We start from the raw sequence: 16,371 nt of genomic DNA, 5'->3' as shown, positions 1-16,371 counted from the left end.
CTGAATTCCTTTTGGCCCTTCCAGGAAAGTAGGTATATCCAATGGTTTTGTAGTCACTTGATTTTAGTGATTGTCCCTTTTTTCTTTTTTAATATATTTCTATGATTTATAGGGGGGGGGGAGAGAGATAGAAACATCAGTGATGAGAGAATCATTGACTGGCTGCCTTCTGCACACCCCCTACTGGGGATGGAACCTGGGACTCTTCAGTCTACATGCCGACGGTCTATCTACTGAGCCAAACCAGCTAGGGCTAGTGATCATCTTTCTTTATGGTTATCTTGTTTTTTGTGATGATACTTCATTCCACATTTGACTTTACACTGCTATTGATACACATTTTCAAGAATTATAATTAACTAGAGGCCCAGTGCACGAAATTTGTGCATAGGTAGGGTTCCTACACCTGGCCAGCCATCAGGGCCTTCCTACTGGCTGCCAACCGGGGCCTTCCTTTTCTGGCTGCCGGCCAGGGCCTGCCTTCCCCAGCTGCCAGCTGGGGCCTTCCTTTGTTCCACGCCGCCCCCTGGTGGTCAGCGCATGTCATAGCAAGCAGTCAGTCTCCCGGTCAAACTCCCATGGGGACAATTTGCATATTAGCCTTTTTTTAAAGATTGAAGCTTTCTTTTCTTTTTTTTTTTTTAATATATTTTATTGATTTTCTACAGAGAGGAAGGAAGGGAGAGAGATAGAGAGTCAGAAATATCGATGAGAGAGAAACATCGATCAGCTGCCTCCTGCACATCCCCCACTGGGGATGTGCCTGCAACCCAGGTACATGCCCTTGACCGGAATCGAACCTGGGACCCTTCAGTCCGCAGGCTGATGCTCTATCCACTGAGCCAAACCAGTTTGGGCTGCATATTAGCCTTTTATATAGATAGATAGATAGATAGATAGATAATGAAAAAGCATGTGGTAAAAAGAATTCAATACCATTATCCTTTCTTATATTTTTGTTTCATTTTTATATCAGTTATATTATTTTCTGCTATGCTGTGATACTGGATTTTTAGGAAATACCACTTCTGAGATTAGGTTTGTCTGCCTCAGTCTTGTTATGAAAGTGACTTTAATTCTTTTATGAATAGGTTTTTTTAATCCTTTGCATAACTATGGCTAATAAATATACTCTCAGATTTGGGGATTTCACAGATGTATGATATATTTATTAGTTGTGGAATTATCTTGCTCACTTCCTATTTTGTCAAATTAGAATATATTTTAAAATGTGCTATCATTTTTATTTCCTAAAGTAAAAGATTATTTTATTACCAAAAAGAGTATCTCAGAAAAGGATTTTATTTAATAAATATAGTTTTATTTTAGTAAGTGTAGTTGTATGGTAAACTTACTAAACTACTACTTCTTTATTATATCTCACACTAGAGGAACGGTGTGGACCAGTTCTGGCTCTACTCCAAGACATTTGAAAATTACCGATGTAGTATGTTCTAGCATGTTCTTTTTTTTTTTTTTCATTGTTACAGCAAAGGGTATATTTATCATTAAAGAGACGTATCCCATCAGCATTGATCATTTTTGCTAAATTTATAAACTTCTCAGGACATAGCACTACTTACTTGAATATGACTTTCTTCATTGAAAATATTTTTTTTAAGTATTTCTAAAGACAAGAGTATAATGTATTACGTGTTCCTCAGGTGTCTAAAACAGCACCAACTGGAGAATATTTGACAACAGGAAGCTTCATGATAAGAGGTAATGATTGTCAGTGGGTTATAGGAACCAGTTTGAGGACCATCTGCTAATATTCTCAGAACAGACTCTTGTCTTGATTTCATATATTTGAAGTCTGTTATGAAATAAGGAAAATTACTCTGCTGTAGCAAATTTAGCATTTGTCATGTCATCTCCATTTATATTTTTATTGATGAATATATACTTCACATAGTTTAAAGTTATAAGGATAAGAAAGTATAACATGACCTTTTTTTCTAAAAATTGATTATTCAGGGTCTGATTAACCCAAAGGATGAGAGCAAACAATCATATTTTTCTATCTTAATTCCTGTTCCTTACATAATGCCAATTTCTGTAAATGGGAAATATTCCTCTTGACAGAGAAAAGACAAAACAAGTGTAACCGTTGGTGTCAGATACCTTGCAAGCATAAAATGAAGAAAACAGATTTGTAAAACATTTATGTCCATTATCTTTTGTAGGAAAAAAGAATTTCCTTCCTCCGTCATATCTAATGCTGGGGTTTAGCTTCCTCTTTAAGGTACTTTTCATATTCTTCATTATTATATTTTTTTTAAAAAAATATGTTTTTACTGATTTTTAGGGAGAGATAGAAACATCAATGATGAGAATCATTGATTGGCTGCCTCCTGCAACCCAGGCTTGTGCCCTGAACAGGAATCAAACCATACCCTCTGGTTCATGGGTCAATGCTCAGCCACTGAGCCACACCGGCCAGGCTCTTTATTATTTTTTTTTCTGATTTTCATTAGCCTCACTTAAAGTTCCATCAATGAAAAGGGATTATTTCCATAGGTAGATGAGTCTTGTGTTTGGAGACATCGAGGTGAACGAAAAGTCAGAGTGCAAGATGAAGACATGGAGACACTGGCGAGTTGCACAAGTGAACTCATATCAGAAGAAATGGAACAACTAGGTAGTTTACAGACTTTAATAAAGTACCTAATAATGTTTTCTATTACAGGCAATCTTTGGGTTACGTCAGACTTGATGTACGTCATTTCGTGGTTACGTGGTTACATCGCCATCTCCCATTTTCAGTATTTATAAAAAAAAAAAAAGTTCCGTCATTTTAACATATGTACATATGTGCTTTATGTTTTTTATTATTTATTTACCACAAGTAAAGGTCAGGAATTTGCTATCTTTTAAATTTTTTTTACTGTTTCACTTCATTACTGTTATGTATGTGCTCCATGTGAGTGACGTGGGTGCTTGTGTAGGTGGGTTCCGACTTACGGTGAAAATTGAGTTCGCGCCATAGGAACGGATCTCTGACGTAACCCGAGGACTGCCTGTATCTAGTTTTGCTTCTAAATTCTTACTTAGAAAATCATAGCTCCTTTTGGATAGTTAAAGTTTCATTTACTGAATTTTGTTTTGGGAAATGTTAAATATGCTTATAATCCTAGTGAATTATAAAGTAATTAGATCCATAACTAGTACACTTGAGTATATATTTATATAATAAACCTTCAGTATTTATTGGGTAATTCATAAATATGAATGAGCACTTACTTTAGGGCAGTGGTTCTCAACCTTCTGGCCCTTTAAGTACAGTTCCTCATGTTGTGACCCAACCATAAAATTATTTTCGTTGCTACTTCATAACTGTAATGTTGCTACTGTTATGAATCATAATGTAAATATCTGATATGCAGGATGGTCTTAGGCGACCCCTGTGAAAGGGTTGTTCGACCGCCAAAGGGGTCGTGACCCACAGGTTGAGAACCGCTGCTTTAGGGTTTAGAAGTGATACAAAGATGAGTTCATAACAAGTACAATTTCCTTTAAGATAATTTAGCTTGATTTAATAATATATTTGCTTCTAGTGGAGAGCAACTATGGTTACTAGAATAAATTTACCTATCTACCTGAAGGAACTAAAGAAAATATCTAAGTTATATTTATAGTTATCTTTCTCCTAGGGTCATTCATTTTGGGGAGTAATACTGCATTGTTTTATTTACGACTACTGACTGTTGTAACAAGTCTCTTTTTTTTAAATTTTCAATCTGTTCTTGATACTATATAAAGTGCTTTATTTACATTATTTTTTATTGAATTCTCAAAACCATCCTTGTCAGATGGGTGGTGGTATCCCATTTTATAGGTGAGGCAACTAGGCCATATTGCTAGATAGTGTTCCTTTTGCCAGAGTGTGAACACATGCTGTGCCAGTTATATACCACACTAGAGGCCAGGTGCATGGAATTCGTGCACTGGGTGGGGGGCGGGGGGGTTGTCCCTCAGCCCAGCCTGCACTCTCTCCAATCTGGGACACCTCGGGGGATGTCCGACTGCCAGTTTAGGCCCAATCCCGGACATCCCGGCAGTCGGACATCCCTCTCACAATCTGGGACTGCTGACTCCCAACTGCTCCCCTGCCAGCCTGATTGATGCCTAACTGCTCCCCTGCCGGCCTGATTGCCCCCAACAGCCCTCCCCTGCCAGCCCGGCCTGGTCGCCCCTAACTGCCCCCATCCCCCACCCCCACCCCCCCGGCATTATTGCCCACAACTGCCCTTCCCTGCCAGCCATCTTGTGACCACATGGGGGCGGCCATCTTGTGCAAGAGTGTGATGGTCAATTTGCATATTACCGATTTATTATATAGGATTATCTAATTTCATTTCTCACGTGCAAATTATAATAAAAGCAACAGAATTTATAGAACTGCTGCTGTCCTCCTTTTTGGAAATACCTAACAAAGACAAGTTATAGTTTTTATTTTAGAAACTAGAGGCCTGGTGCACGGATTTGTGCGTTGATGTGGTCCCTTGGCCTGGCCTGCACCCTCTGGCAATCCGGGACCCCTTGGGGGGTGTCAGATAGCCGGTTTTGGCCAGATCCCTACAGGCCCAATCCAGACAAGAGGGAGCCTGGTCCTGTCCATTGAGCATCTGTCCTCTGATGGTCAGTGCACATCACAGTGATCAGTCATTCGGTTGTTTGGTCGCTTAGGCTTTTATATATATAGATGGTTGTAATGTCCAAGAAGTTTATTATGGTAAAGCATCTTGGAGATCATTTGTTCCAACCAATTCATGATACAGAGTATCCTTTTGTGTAAATCAGAGAACCCTGTGAGGATGAACAGGCATTTTCTGGTAATCTTTTGGAGAAACGGAATCAGTAGAATATTTTTTGAAGTTTTCAAGGAAATCATCTAGCTTTTTGTGGTGATAGCACTCTTGACTTTTCTCATGGTAATTCTACAGATGGAGGAGACAGTAGCAGTGAAGAAGATAAAGAGGAATTACAGGAAACTCCTGTGGAAGTGGAATTCATGTCTCAGGGTGACCAGGAGGGTATTAATATTCATAGTGGTGGAGATGAGCTAAATGAAGAACTAATGCAGGAAGAAAGCTCCGAAGATGAAGGAGAATCTGAAGAGGTAGTAAAAGATCAGGAATCTGTTGGTGAAATGAAGGATGAAGGGGAAGAGATATTAAATTATCCTGATACTACCATTGACTTGTCCCACCTTCAGTCCCAGAGGTAATTTAAAAACTATAATTGTAAGTTTTATTTTGGAAGCTAGGAATGATGAGTTAATCCTTAAAAAGATAATACCAAGAATTGACCTTAGTACTTTTACCCTGTTCTGTGACTTTATTATCTTTTTTACAATTTGATTTGGAGGTCTGGTCTCTCTAAAGAAATTCCCAGGACCCAGGGTGGAAAAAAACAGTAAATACAAAAATGACCAAACTAGGTCAAAATAGAAATAAGTAAATGATTATAAATGCTAATAATATAAGAAAGGCATTGCCATGCGAAAAATAAGGTGTTTGAGTCTTTAATGTCTTTAACTGATCACCAAATTAATAGTACCATAGTTATAAAAGCATTACCATTGGAGTAGTTAAGAATGGCTTAGGAGTCAGATCAGAATTGAGTCTCAGACTGTATCCTTGGGCAAGTTGCTTTATGTCTAAGCTTCAGTTTTCTTCTTGGTGAAAATTATTATCCAATTCATTGGGTTTTGGTGAAGATAATATGCATGTAAAGCATCTAGCAGTGCCTGGTACATAGTAAGTGTTCAATACATGTCAGCTATTTAAGAATATATTTAAAAGCATGAGGAAATAAGTAAGCAATTAGATTTTGTAATTTGAAAATTTGTAGGATTGTCAGTAATTAAGGGTATGATATGGAAATGTTTTGGGACTTTGTAAATACATGCCTTCTACAGGCTAGTGGATTCCTCTTTTCATAGGTCCCTCCAGAAATTGGCTTCAAAAGAAGAATCTTCTAATATGGTAAGCTGTTTTGAAAGTTTTATGAAGAACAAACATGTCCTTCTCAATGAATAGAATAATTTTCTACTTGTCAGTTTTATTGTTTGGAAAATTAGTAGTGATATTGTTTGTTTGTTTTTTTAATAGATTGACAGTAAATTACAGAGCCGGAGACATTTGTCAGCCAAGGAAAGAAGGTAAACATATTTGTATTATCTAACTGAAAAGCATGTAATTATTTTTTATTGACAATTTAGTTATGACAGATCACCTTGCTGTTCTAAAGACCTCCCTTTGTGCACTGAGGGGTCCCTTGGCAATTAAAATTGCCAAGATTTGCCATAAATCTTATTTCATTTTGTTGGGGTTTTTTTGTTAATTCTTACCCAAGGATATATTTTTCCCATTGATTTTTAGAGAGAGTGGAAGGGAAGAGGGGGAGAGGGAGAGGCTGGGGATCAAACCTACAACCCAGAAACATGTCCTTGACCAGGAATCGAACCCTCGATACTCTAACCTATGAACTAGGAGGTCACTGCTCAATTCCAAGCCAGGGCTCATGCCCGGGTTGCGGGCTCAATTCCCAGTGTGGGTCGTGCAGGAGGCAGCCAATCAATGATTCTCTCTCATCATTGATGTTTCTATCTTTCCCTCTCCCTTCCTCTCTGAAATCAATAAAAATATATTTTTAAAATAAAATAAATAGCTAAGATCTGCCAAGGCCATGTTAATTACAAAGACTACAAATCCTGTTGCCTGGCTGTCAAGGTGTTAAGGAACTGAATGTAGCTACTAAGTAAGGGTAAGTCGAGGGTGATCGTGTGTTGAGCTGATTGACAGAAAGAATGAAAAACCCACGAGAGAAAAATTTTAAGCTTTTTTCCTTTGTGATGATTAGTGCTTCTTTGTATATGGTAACTGGTGATTATCAGGTAAAGCAGAAGCCATGATCTGTTATATGTTGTACATGTTCCCTTCCCCATGTAATTTTTTTAGGGACTAAGAATTTGAAATTCTAAGAATTAGATGTTTTTGTTTCATTTACATTTAGGGAACTGAAGAAGAAAAAGCTTCCAAGTGACTCAGGGGATTTAGAAGTGATAGAGGGAAAAGACAAAGAAAAAGAAAATGCTCTTCACCTTGAAACACATCAGAACACAGGCAAAAATGCCCCAGCTGTGCAGCCAGTGAAGCGAGGACAAAAGGTAATAAAACTTCGGGGTGAATTGGGGTTTTTTTTACTTCTATTGCATTTAATGCTGAATTTACTCCTGGGCAATAAGTTTTTGTTTCTTTAGTTTCTTTTGGGATATCATTCCTTCTGTGCTCCTCTCCTGATTTAGGAACAGTCTGTTCCTTTGCAGTAAGGATCATCTCAATGTGGCAGGGAGAGCTCGTGTATGGGTTCATCTGCCCGTGGACTCTGTAAGTTCCATGCCACATACTGGGAGCTTTGTTCACCTGGATGTGCTCAATGACCAGAGAATGGACATCTAAACCCTGAAGTTCAGCATCACTCTCTGCATTTTTAAGCTTGTGCAGCAGAAATTCAGCACTCTATTTGGGCCACTCACCCTGTGTCCAGGCCCATGTTTGGCCTGGCACACCTACCAACTGCACCACTGTAACAACGAAATGGCACACATTGCTTCTGTAAAGGGACATCGTTCAGATACTTGGTGACTTTTCGAAATGCATACCCTTGATGGCCTGTGCAGTCCCATGAATGTTCTTAAAGTGAACGTGAAGATTTGAACCTCTTGATTTGCATGATTTTGTGGGGTTTGCTGGGTCAAATGAATAATGAATCGTTTTCAGATGTCACCACAGGCCACTTATGGGAAGAGCTGGGGTGAATTGTTAAAGTTAATACTGTATGGTTCACAAATGAAGTTGTGAGGTTCCCCTTAAATTTTTAAAATTTAAGTGAAATAGATGCTGTAGGCAAAAAAAATAATAATTCTAGCCCGGTCAGGGTGGCTTGGTGGTTGAGCATTGACCCATGAACCAAGAGGTTGCTGGTTCGATTCCCAGTCAGGTCACATGCCCAGGTTGTGGGCTCAATCCCCAGTGGGATGTGTGCAGAAGGCAGCTGATCAATGATTCTCTCTCATCATCTCTCTCATCATGTTTCTCTCTCTCCCTCCCCTTCCTCTCTGAAAACAATAAAAAATTTTTTTAATGCTGTAGCGTGTAAAGAAGAGATTGTCAGTTACTATATCAGTGTATCCTTTTTTAAAAACTCTTTTGAAGTCTTAATAAAGATCATGTTTAATGAACTTTCCTACATCAATAGTATCAGAATTTCCTGTTGTTTTGCCAGTGGGCCTCATAAGTGAAGTGGCTAGTCATGTTTAAAAAAGATACCAAAGTAAATTCCAGGGGGAGAAAAGAACCCATCAGTAAAATTGCAAGACAAATGGCAGATCTGATAAAAAGAAATGCTTATGTAAACAAGGTGTGTTTTTTTCACCCATCAAATTAATAGATAATGTGTGTTCAATCTCATTCAATAAATGTTTGAGTGCACAGCATGGGAATTCCCATCAGGAGTCCTAACAATGTACTTACTCTTTGACTCAGCAATTCTACTTTTAGGAATTTATATTTTAAAAAATCATATGTATATACTAAGGATATTCATCAAGATATTTATAATAACAAGAAAACTGAAGATAATTTTAAATACCCAACAATATAAAATAACAAACAATCTCGTGTTTATACAGTGAGATATTCTGCAGATACTTTAAGTTCTAAGGCAAATCCTGATGAAATTTTTACTAAAATACATTACATTTTTAGATTATTTTTGTGGAGAGCTATCATGTTTACCGCAGTGAGTCTTCGTGTCCATGAATGTGGACTATAATTATGTGAGACTTTGTATTCTTCCATTTTCCTCTAGAGTCTTACCTGTCTTATCTATTCCTACTTAAAATTTTTATTATTTTTTATAATAAAGTGGCATATTTTTTGAAATTTCACTTCCTAGTTATTAGTTGCTGGTATGTGGGAAGTCAGTTTTCATATTCTAGTAATAGGTAGTCTTACTGAATTTTTAAAATATTTCATCTGTATACAGTCACATTGCTTGCAAATGAAGGCTTTTCTTCCTTCTAATCCTAATATCTGTTATGCTTTTCTTATATTTTTTGCACTGGCTCAAACATCAGTTTACAGTGTTGCATAGAGGTAATAATAGTGTGCATCTTTGTTAATTACATTTAAGGGGACTGTAGCTAAGGTTGTTACCATGTTGTCTTAGGGGTTGTTGGTAGATGTCCTTTATGAAGAGTTATCCTATATAGTCCTATATAATAAAAGAGAAACATGTAAATTGACCATCCCTCTGCTACACTCACCAGCCAATCAGAAGTGAGTATACAAATTAACCCGACAAAGATGGCGGGTTAATTTGCATATACAGGCGCCAGGCAGAGAGCAGAGCAGGAGAGCCGGTGGAGAGTGGAGCGGCTTGGGGAACTTGGCTCCCCAAGCCGCCAGACGGAGAGCAGAGAGGGAGAGCTGGCAGCTTGGAGGACTTGGCAGAGTGGGAGGCCATGGGATGGAGACAGAGCAGGAAGGGAAAACCAAGAGCGCGGGGAGCACCAGGAATTCTGGGAATAGTAGTTCTGGTGGCAGACGGATCTCCTAGACCAGTGGTTCTCAAACTTCCAAATGCCGCGAACCTTTAATACAGTTCCTCATGTTGTGGTGACCCCCAACCATAAAATTATTTTCGTTGCTACTTCATAACTGTAATTTTGCTACTGTTGGGAATCGTAATATAAATATCTGATATGCAGGATGTATTTAGGCGACCCCTGTGAAAGGGTCATTCGACCCCCAAAAGGGGTCGCAATCCACAGGTTGAGAACCGCTGTTGACACTAGAGCAAAGTGAGCCTGGAGCAAGTTACTGTTGCGGTGGGGAATGGAGGGAAAGCAAAGGTAAGAGACATAAGTAAAATCAGAGTGTCTAGAAAAATTAAAGGGAAGATATCCTAAAACTTCCAGGAAATCTCCACCAATGAAGCAAAGAAAAAAAAAAATGCCTCTATTATTCTGTGAGCAACAAACCAAACTGAGTTGGGGTCTCAGACAATTCACTAATATGATTGCAAAGACAGACAGAAACTCCCGGATTGGAGAGGGCTCCCCTGAGGGCTCCCAGATGGGAGAGGGTTCAGGTCATGCTGAGGGATCCCCACACCCCTGCCCAGTGCATGAATGTCGTGCACCGGGCCTCTAGTTTTTAATGAAGAATTAAATTTTGTTGAATGCTTTTTCTGCGTGTATTATTTTTACTCCCTTAATCAGTTAATGTGGTAAATTACTTGAGAATATTGATTAAATTGCCCTCTAATTTCTTATACTGTCTTTGTATGGTTTTGGTATGGTTATACCAGTTTCATAAAACAAGTTTGGGACTTTTTCCTCCTTCCTGCTCTCTAGAACTTGTATAAAATGGAGGTTGTTTGCATCTTGAAATTTAATAATATTAACTTATAAAACTGCCTAATATTTAGGGCTTTGAAGATAGGTTTTTTTAAGTACTAAATTTCTTTAGTGATAATAGGTCCATGCAGGTTTCCTGTTTTTTTCAGTTGATTATCCTATTTTACATTTTCCATGAAACTGTTCTTTTATCAAGTTTTCCATTTCTTGGTTCAATTTATTAGTAATACTAGGGGCCCGGTGCATGAAATTCGTGCACAGGCGGGGTATGTGTCCCTCAGCCTGGCCTGCACCCTCTCCAATCTGGGACCCCTTGGGGGATGTCCGACTGCTGGTTTAGGGATCGGGCCTAAACCGGCAGTCGGACATCCCTCTCACAATCCGGGACTGCTTGTGGCTCCTAACCGCTCACCTGCCTGCCTGCCTGATTGCCCCTAATTGCTCCCCTGCCTGCCTGATTACCCCCAACTGCCCTTCCCTGCTGGCCTGGTCGCTCCCAGATGCCCTCTCCTGTAGGCCTGGTTGCCTCCAACTGCCCTCCCCTGCCAGCCCGATCGTTCCCAATTGCCCTCCTCTGCAGGCCTGATTGCCCACAACTGCCCTCCCCTGCTGGCCATCTTGTGATGACGTGAGGGTGGCCATCTTGTGAAAACGCGCGAGGGCGTGACGCCACCTAGGCTTTTATTATATAGGACCAGGGGCCGGGTGCATGAAATTCGTGCACTGGAGGGGAGGTTCCCTCAGCCCAGCCTGTCACCTCTCACAGACTGGGAGCCCTCTGTGGGAGGCGACCGGGCTGATCAGGGGAAGGCACCAGCCCCACCACCCCGCTGCTGCAGCCACTGCCAGCCACCACAGCCGCCAAGGTGTTTTCATCAACCTGGACTCCAGTCCCTTCACCATGAAAAAATGACAGCTTTCTTTAGGCATTTTCAAGATGTGTCTTTCAGAGGATATGACCTTTCTTTCTTTTTTTTTATCCTCACCTGAGGATATATTTCCATTGATTTTTAGAGAGTGTGGAAGAGAGAGGGAGAGACAGAGAGAAACATCAATGTGAGAGGGACACTTTGATTGGTTGCCTCCTGCATGAGCCGTGACCTGGGCCCCGGCCAGGGAGGAGCCTGCAACCTAGGTACATGCCCTTGATCATAATCGAACCCGGACCCTGCGGTCAGCAGGCCAAGGCTCTGTCCACTGAGCCAAACCGGCTAGGGCAGGACATGACATTTTTTTTAAAATATATATTTTTTTTATTTTTTACAGAGAGGAAGGGATAGTTAGAAACATTGATGAGAGAGAAATCGATCAGCTGCCTCCTGCAAACCCCCTACTGGGGATGTGCCCGCAACCAAGGTACATGCCCTTTTTGATCGGAATCGAACCTGGGACCCTTTAGTCCATAGGCTGACGTTCTACCCACTGAGCCAAACCGATTAGGGCAGGATATGATATTTCTTAGCCCCTCCAGCAGCCGACCTTTTTTTTTCCCTCCAGGAATGTGGTGGAAAAACCCTAGATCACCTTCTTGGATCCATAACCCAAGTTACCAAGAACAATGCAAGTGGCGGCATACAGGGAGCTTAGCCAATGAGCGGTCAGGAAAGGTGTTTACACTTGAACTGATTTGGCTCAGTGAATAGAGCGTCAGCCTGCAGACTGAAGGGTTCCAAGTTTGATTCCTGTTAAGGGCATGTACCTTTGTTGGGGGCACATTCCTAGTGGGGAGTGTGCAGGAGGCAGCTGATTGATGTTTCTCTCTCATCGATGTTTCCGACTGTCTATCCCTCTCCCCTCTTCTCTGTAAAAAATCAATAAAATATATGTTTAAAAAAAGAAAAGGTGTTTCCTCTGCAGCTCATGCACAGAGGACCTCCTGTGTTGTGTCCACTGGGCTAGGGGTGTGTCCCCACCGCCAGGGAGGGCACACCCCCAAAGCCAGCAGCCAGCCCTGCACGTTGTGGGTGCCGGGCTTGGGGGCGTGCAGAGACCCCGGGCCGTGTGCGTGGCTGCCACTGGGTCTCCGCATGCCCCCCGAGGCCGGCAGCCAGCCCCACGCGTTGTGGGCACTGGGCTGGGGGGCTTGGCGCCGGCGCACGCGCAAGCGGCCATGGGGCGGGAACATCCACTTGGCGCCTGCGCCCATGGGCCCGGAGTGGCCGGGGGCGTTTTGGCACCCCGGCCATTCAGGGCCTATGCGCGGGCCTACAGGCTAGGAGCGGCCTGGGTCCCAAGGATGTCCCCAGGACCCAGGCCGCTCAGCGCCTGTGTATGCAAATTAACCCACCATCTTTATTGGGTTAATTTGCATACTCACTCCTGATTGGCTGGTGCACATAGCGGAGGGATGGTCAATTTACAGGTTTCTCTTTTATTCTATAGGATTATTCATTTTATTCTCAAGATTTTTTTTCCTGTCTTTTATTTACTTTATTTTTATTGATTTCAGAGAGAAAGGGAGGAGAGAGAAATATCAGTGACGAGAGAGAATCATTGATTGGCTGCTTTCTGTACACCCACACTGGGGTCTAGCTCACAGCCTGGGCATGTGCCCATGACCTCCTGGTTCATAGCGATGCTCAACCACTGAGCCACACTGGCTGGGCTAATTCTCAAGATTTTTTTGAAGTATAATCCTTACTAATAAAACGCTAAGTAGTTGTCACGCCCTCGCGTGTGATGCCCCCACGCTGTCACAAAATGGCTGCGCGCACAGCGGAGGCAGGACCCGGTGGCCGCTCCACACGGCAAGGCCTAGGGGTTTTGTGGCACGGAGGGGGCCGGTCCCGGCATCTCTGCTGCCTCACAAGAGGAGGCGGGTCCTGGCGGAGAGTCCCCGCCGCCTCGTGCGGAGGAGGCAAGTTGCAGTGGAGAGTCCCCACTGCCTCGCGTGCTGCAGGGCGGGTCCCCAGCTCCGGCCTACCTCTTTGGGACAACCCATTAAGGAGCCCCGGATGGGTGGGCGAGGCCTACCTCTTTGGGGTGATTGATCGCGAGGCTCCTACGCTGTGAGAGGGCACAGGTCAGGCTGGAGGACCCCCTCCTCCAAGTGCACGAATTTTGTGTACCGGGCCTCTAGTGTACATATAATAAAATGCACAACTCATTCTTGTCTCTTTCTAAATAGCATCCCATCCAAAATATCACTTCTTTAAAAAATGTTTTTACTGATTTTTTTTTTTTTTTTTTTTTTTTTTTAGAAATTGAGGAAGGGAGAGGGATAGAGAGAGAGAAACATCTTTGATCAGCTGCCTCCTGCACTACCCCTACTGGGACCTAGCCCGCAACCCTGGCATGTGTCCTGACTGGGAATTGAACCAGTAACCTCTTGGTTCACTTGGGTCAGTGCTCAACCATTGAGCCACACCGGCTGGGCCAAAAACATTATTACTCACTAGATTATTTTGCCTGTTTTTGAACTTTATATAAAAACAATCATATGTTATATACTCCTTTGTCCAGCATGTTTCACTCAACATTGTATGTCATGCATGTTGCATATAAAAGTAGTTCATATGCATTGCTTAGTAGCATTCCATTGTATGACTGCCACAATTTATCTATCTACAGTATTGTTAATAGACATTCTCATCTATGTCATTTATGCATTTCTGTTGTGTTGTAGTGAGAAGGAGTATTGCTGGGTTGTATTGTACATGTTGTTTGGCTTTAGTAGATAATACTAGTTTCCAGAATACATGTACCATTTCCCAACAAGCACTGTGTCAGAATTCTAGTTGCTTTCCAGTTGCTTCATATCCTCACTAACTTTTGGTATTGTCAGGTTATTTTTTTGTCATTTAAGTATAGATATACTGAAATCTTATTTTTGCTTTAATTATATTGAGCACTTGGTGTTCTCTTAAATACTGAATATGTCTTTTATTGATATATGTATTACAAATATTTTTCACAGTTTTTAAAAATTATTGTTTTAATCTTCACCCAAGGACATGTTTTATTCATTTTAGAGAGAAAAGAAGGCAGAGGGAGAGGAAGAGAGAGAAACATTGATGTGAGAAACATTCATCAGTTGCCCCCGATATGTACCCCGACCAGGAATCAAATCCACAACCTGGGGATGTGCCCTGACCAGGAATCAAACCCTTAACCTTCAGTGCACAGGATGATGCTCCAGCCAACTAAGCCACACCGACCAGGGCCCAATACTTTTCACATTTTGAGACTTCATTTTTTTTCACTTTTATAATAGTGTTTTTTGATGAGCAGCATTTGTTAATTTTAATAAAGTCGGACTTACCAGTCTTGTGTGTGTGTGTGTCCTGTTTAAAGAAACATTTAAAAATTAGGAATTTGTTATTTGGGCCCCAGTTAAGTCTAATCAAGACAAAAAATCTTTGAATATGAGACCTAGATACAAGTCTGTAGTTTTAAAAAGCACTAGGATGATTTGGATGTGTAGTTTGAGTAAAGATTTCACTAGTTCCATTGATAAAAATTCAGTCTTAAGAGCCTTGATAGTAACTACCCAGCCTATCTGTGCTGCCTTGTTTCCTGTTTCTCCTCTATATGTATATCCTGACTCCAACCAAATGCAATGACTTGCTATTATTAGTCTTGTCTTTACCTTATAATCTTGCTTTTCCTATTTTCCCAGATACTATAAAATGTATTTCTTTAAGATTTTCAAGTTTTGCTTTATTCCCCCCTCCAGTTCTTGCTCAAGCTCAAAGAAATGTCTTTTCTCAAAATTATCTTAGAAATAATTTGTATGTACCTCTACTGTATTTAGAATATGTTGCGTTAATTTGTTCATACTCTTATATGTATCTTCTTTTTCCACCAGATGGTAAATTCCTTGAGGGGTGAGGACTATGATTTATCTATCTTTAGAATGGTGCCTTGCTCAATAGCATTTTTGACAGAGAACTAAAGAAGCAATTTTTCTTTACCAACATTTGTTCTCATTTTTTTTTACTGCTGAATTTTTCCAACAAAAATCTTTTGATATTGTAGAGTAAAATGAAAAAAATGAAGGGAAAATACAAGGACCAAGATGAAGAAGACCGTGAACTCATTATGAAATTGCTGGGGGTAAGTAATATCTAAAAATATTTTCTTCCTTTGCTTTTCAAGGGGCATCCAGATCCCTGCCTATTATATATGCTAGGTATTCAATACACTTTTGTTAAAATATTGACAATATTGAAAATACTGACATTAACTTCTTTCCTCTATGAATTAAGTCTGCAGGTTCAAATAAAGAAGAGAAAGGGAAGAAGGGGAAGAAAGGAAAAATGAAGGATGAACCAGTGAAGAAACAGCCCCAGAAACCTAGAGGAGGACTACAGGTCTCAGACAGCATAAAGAAAGAAACCCCATCCTTTGAGGTTATAACTCATGAGTTACAAGACTTGGCTGTAGATGATCCACATGATGACAAGGTAAGGTTACCGTACACACGTGGGCTTTTGCTCCTTAGTTAGGGTGACCAATCATTCTAGGGTTCTCAGGACATGAGACTTAACAGTGCTAAAACCAGGACAAGTAATAACCCTATCCTTGATGAAAAGTCACCCTAGAAATAAACCTGTAAGACTAAAATTCCAGAACATAAACATAAAAATGGTGGTGTTCATAGTTGATAGTTTATCACAAGTCTTTTAAAATAATCAGTTTTTTGAAACAGGCTTTATTTGATTCTGGTGGGAACTCAGTTAAAATAAGACAAATAACTGGGACTGTTGTTAAGATGAGTCGAAAATAAGTTTGCACTTCTCGAGGTTTTTCTACAGGAATAAATGCTATGTTATCTTACGTAATGTTGTGAATGGCTACACAATCAAAAGTGCCAAGTGCCCTGATTTCAAAACCATGAGAAGTTAACATTTTTTCAGTTAAGATGGTTGCCTGATTATTCTATCAAATGAGTACAAGACTAGCCCTAAGTATATCTTCTTACATGAATACATACATCTTCT

At 40.7% G+C, this 16,371-nt stretch overlaps 1 protein-coding gene across 14 annotated transcripts in view; it reads left to right on the top strand.

Moving 5' to 3' along the window:
* NEMF (nuclear export mediator factor) overlaps positions 1-16,371 on the top strand; it is a 64,073-nt gene that overhangs the window by 43,977 nt on the left and 3,725 nt on the right. For 10 of the 14 annotated variants that reach the window (XR_004973812.1, XR_004973811.1, XM_036347228.1 and 7 more), the window contains 9 exons: positions 1,665-1,722; positions 2,187-2,245; positions 2,521-2,641; positions 4,947-5,226; positions 5,948-5,990; positions 6,117-6,166; positions 7,021-7,174; positions 15,407-15,484; positions 15,637-15,834. Coding sequence is in view for 12 of the 14 variants with exons in the window: in XM_036347228.1 (XP_036203121.1) it covers positions 1,665-1,722; positions 2,187-2,245; positions 2,521-2,641; positions 4,947-5,226; positions 5,948-5,990; positions 6,117-6,166; positions 7,021-7,174; positions 15,407-15,484; positions 15,637-15,834 (1,041 nt within the window). In the remaining 2 variants the exon portion in view is untranslated. The other 4 variants (XM_036347239.1, XM_036347295.1, XM_036347300.1 and 1 more) reach the window with 4 other exon arrangements.

This window comes from Myotis myotis, unplaced genomic scaffold (genome assembly GCF_014108235.1).
Source record: "Myotis myotis isolate mMyoMyo1 unplaced genomic scaffold, mMyoMyo1.p scaffold_m19_p_1, whole genome shotgun sequence".
Taxonomy (NCBI): Eukaryota; Metazoa; Chordata; class Mammalia; order Chiroptera; family Vespertilionidae; genus Myotis; species Myotis myotis.
The sequence above is the reverse complement of the archived record's forward strand: the minus strand, read 5'-3'. Positions and strand labels throughout refer to the sequence as shown.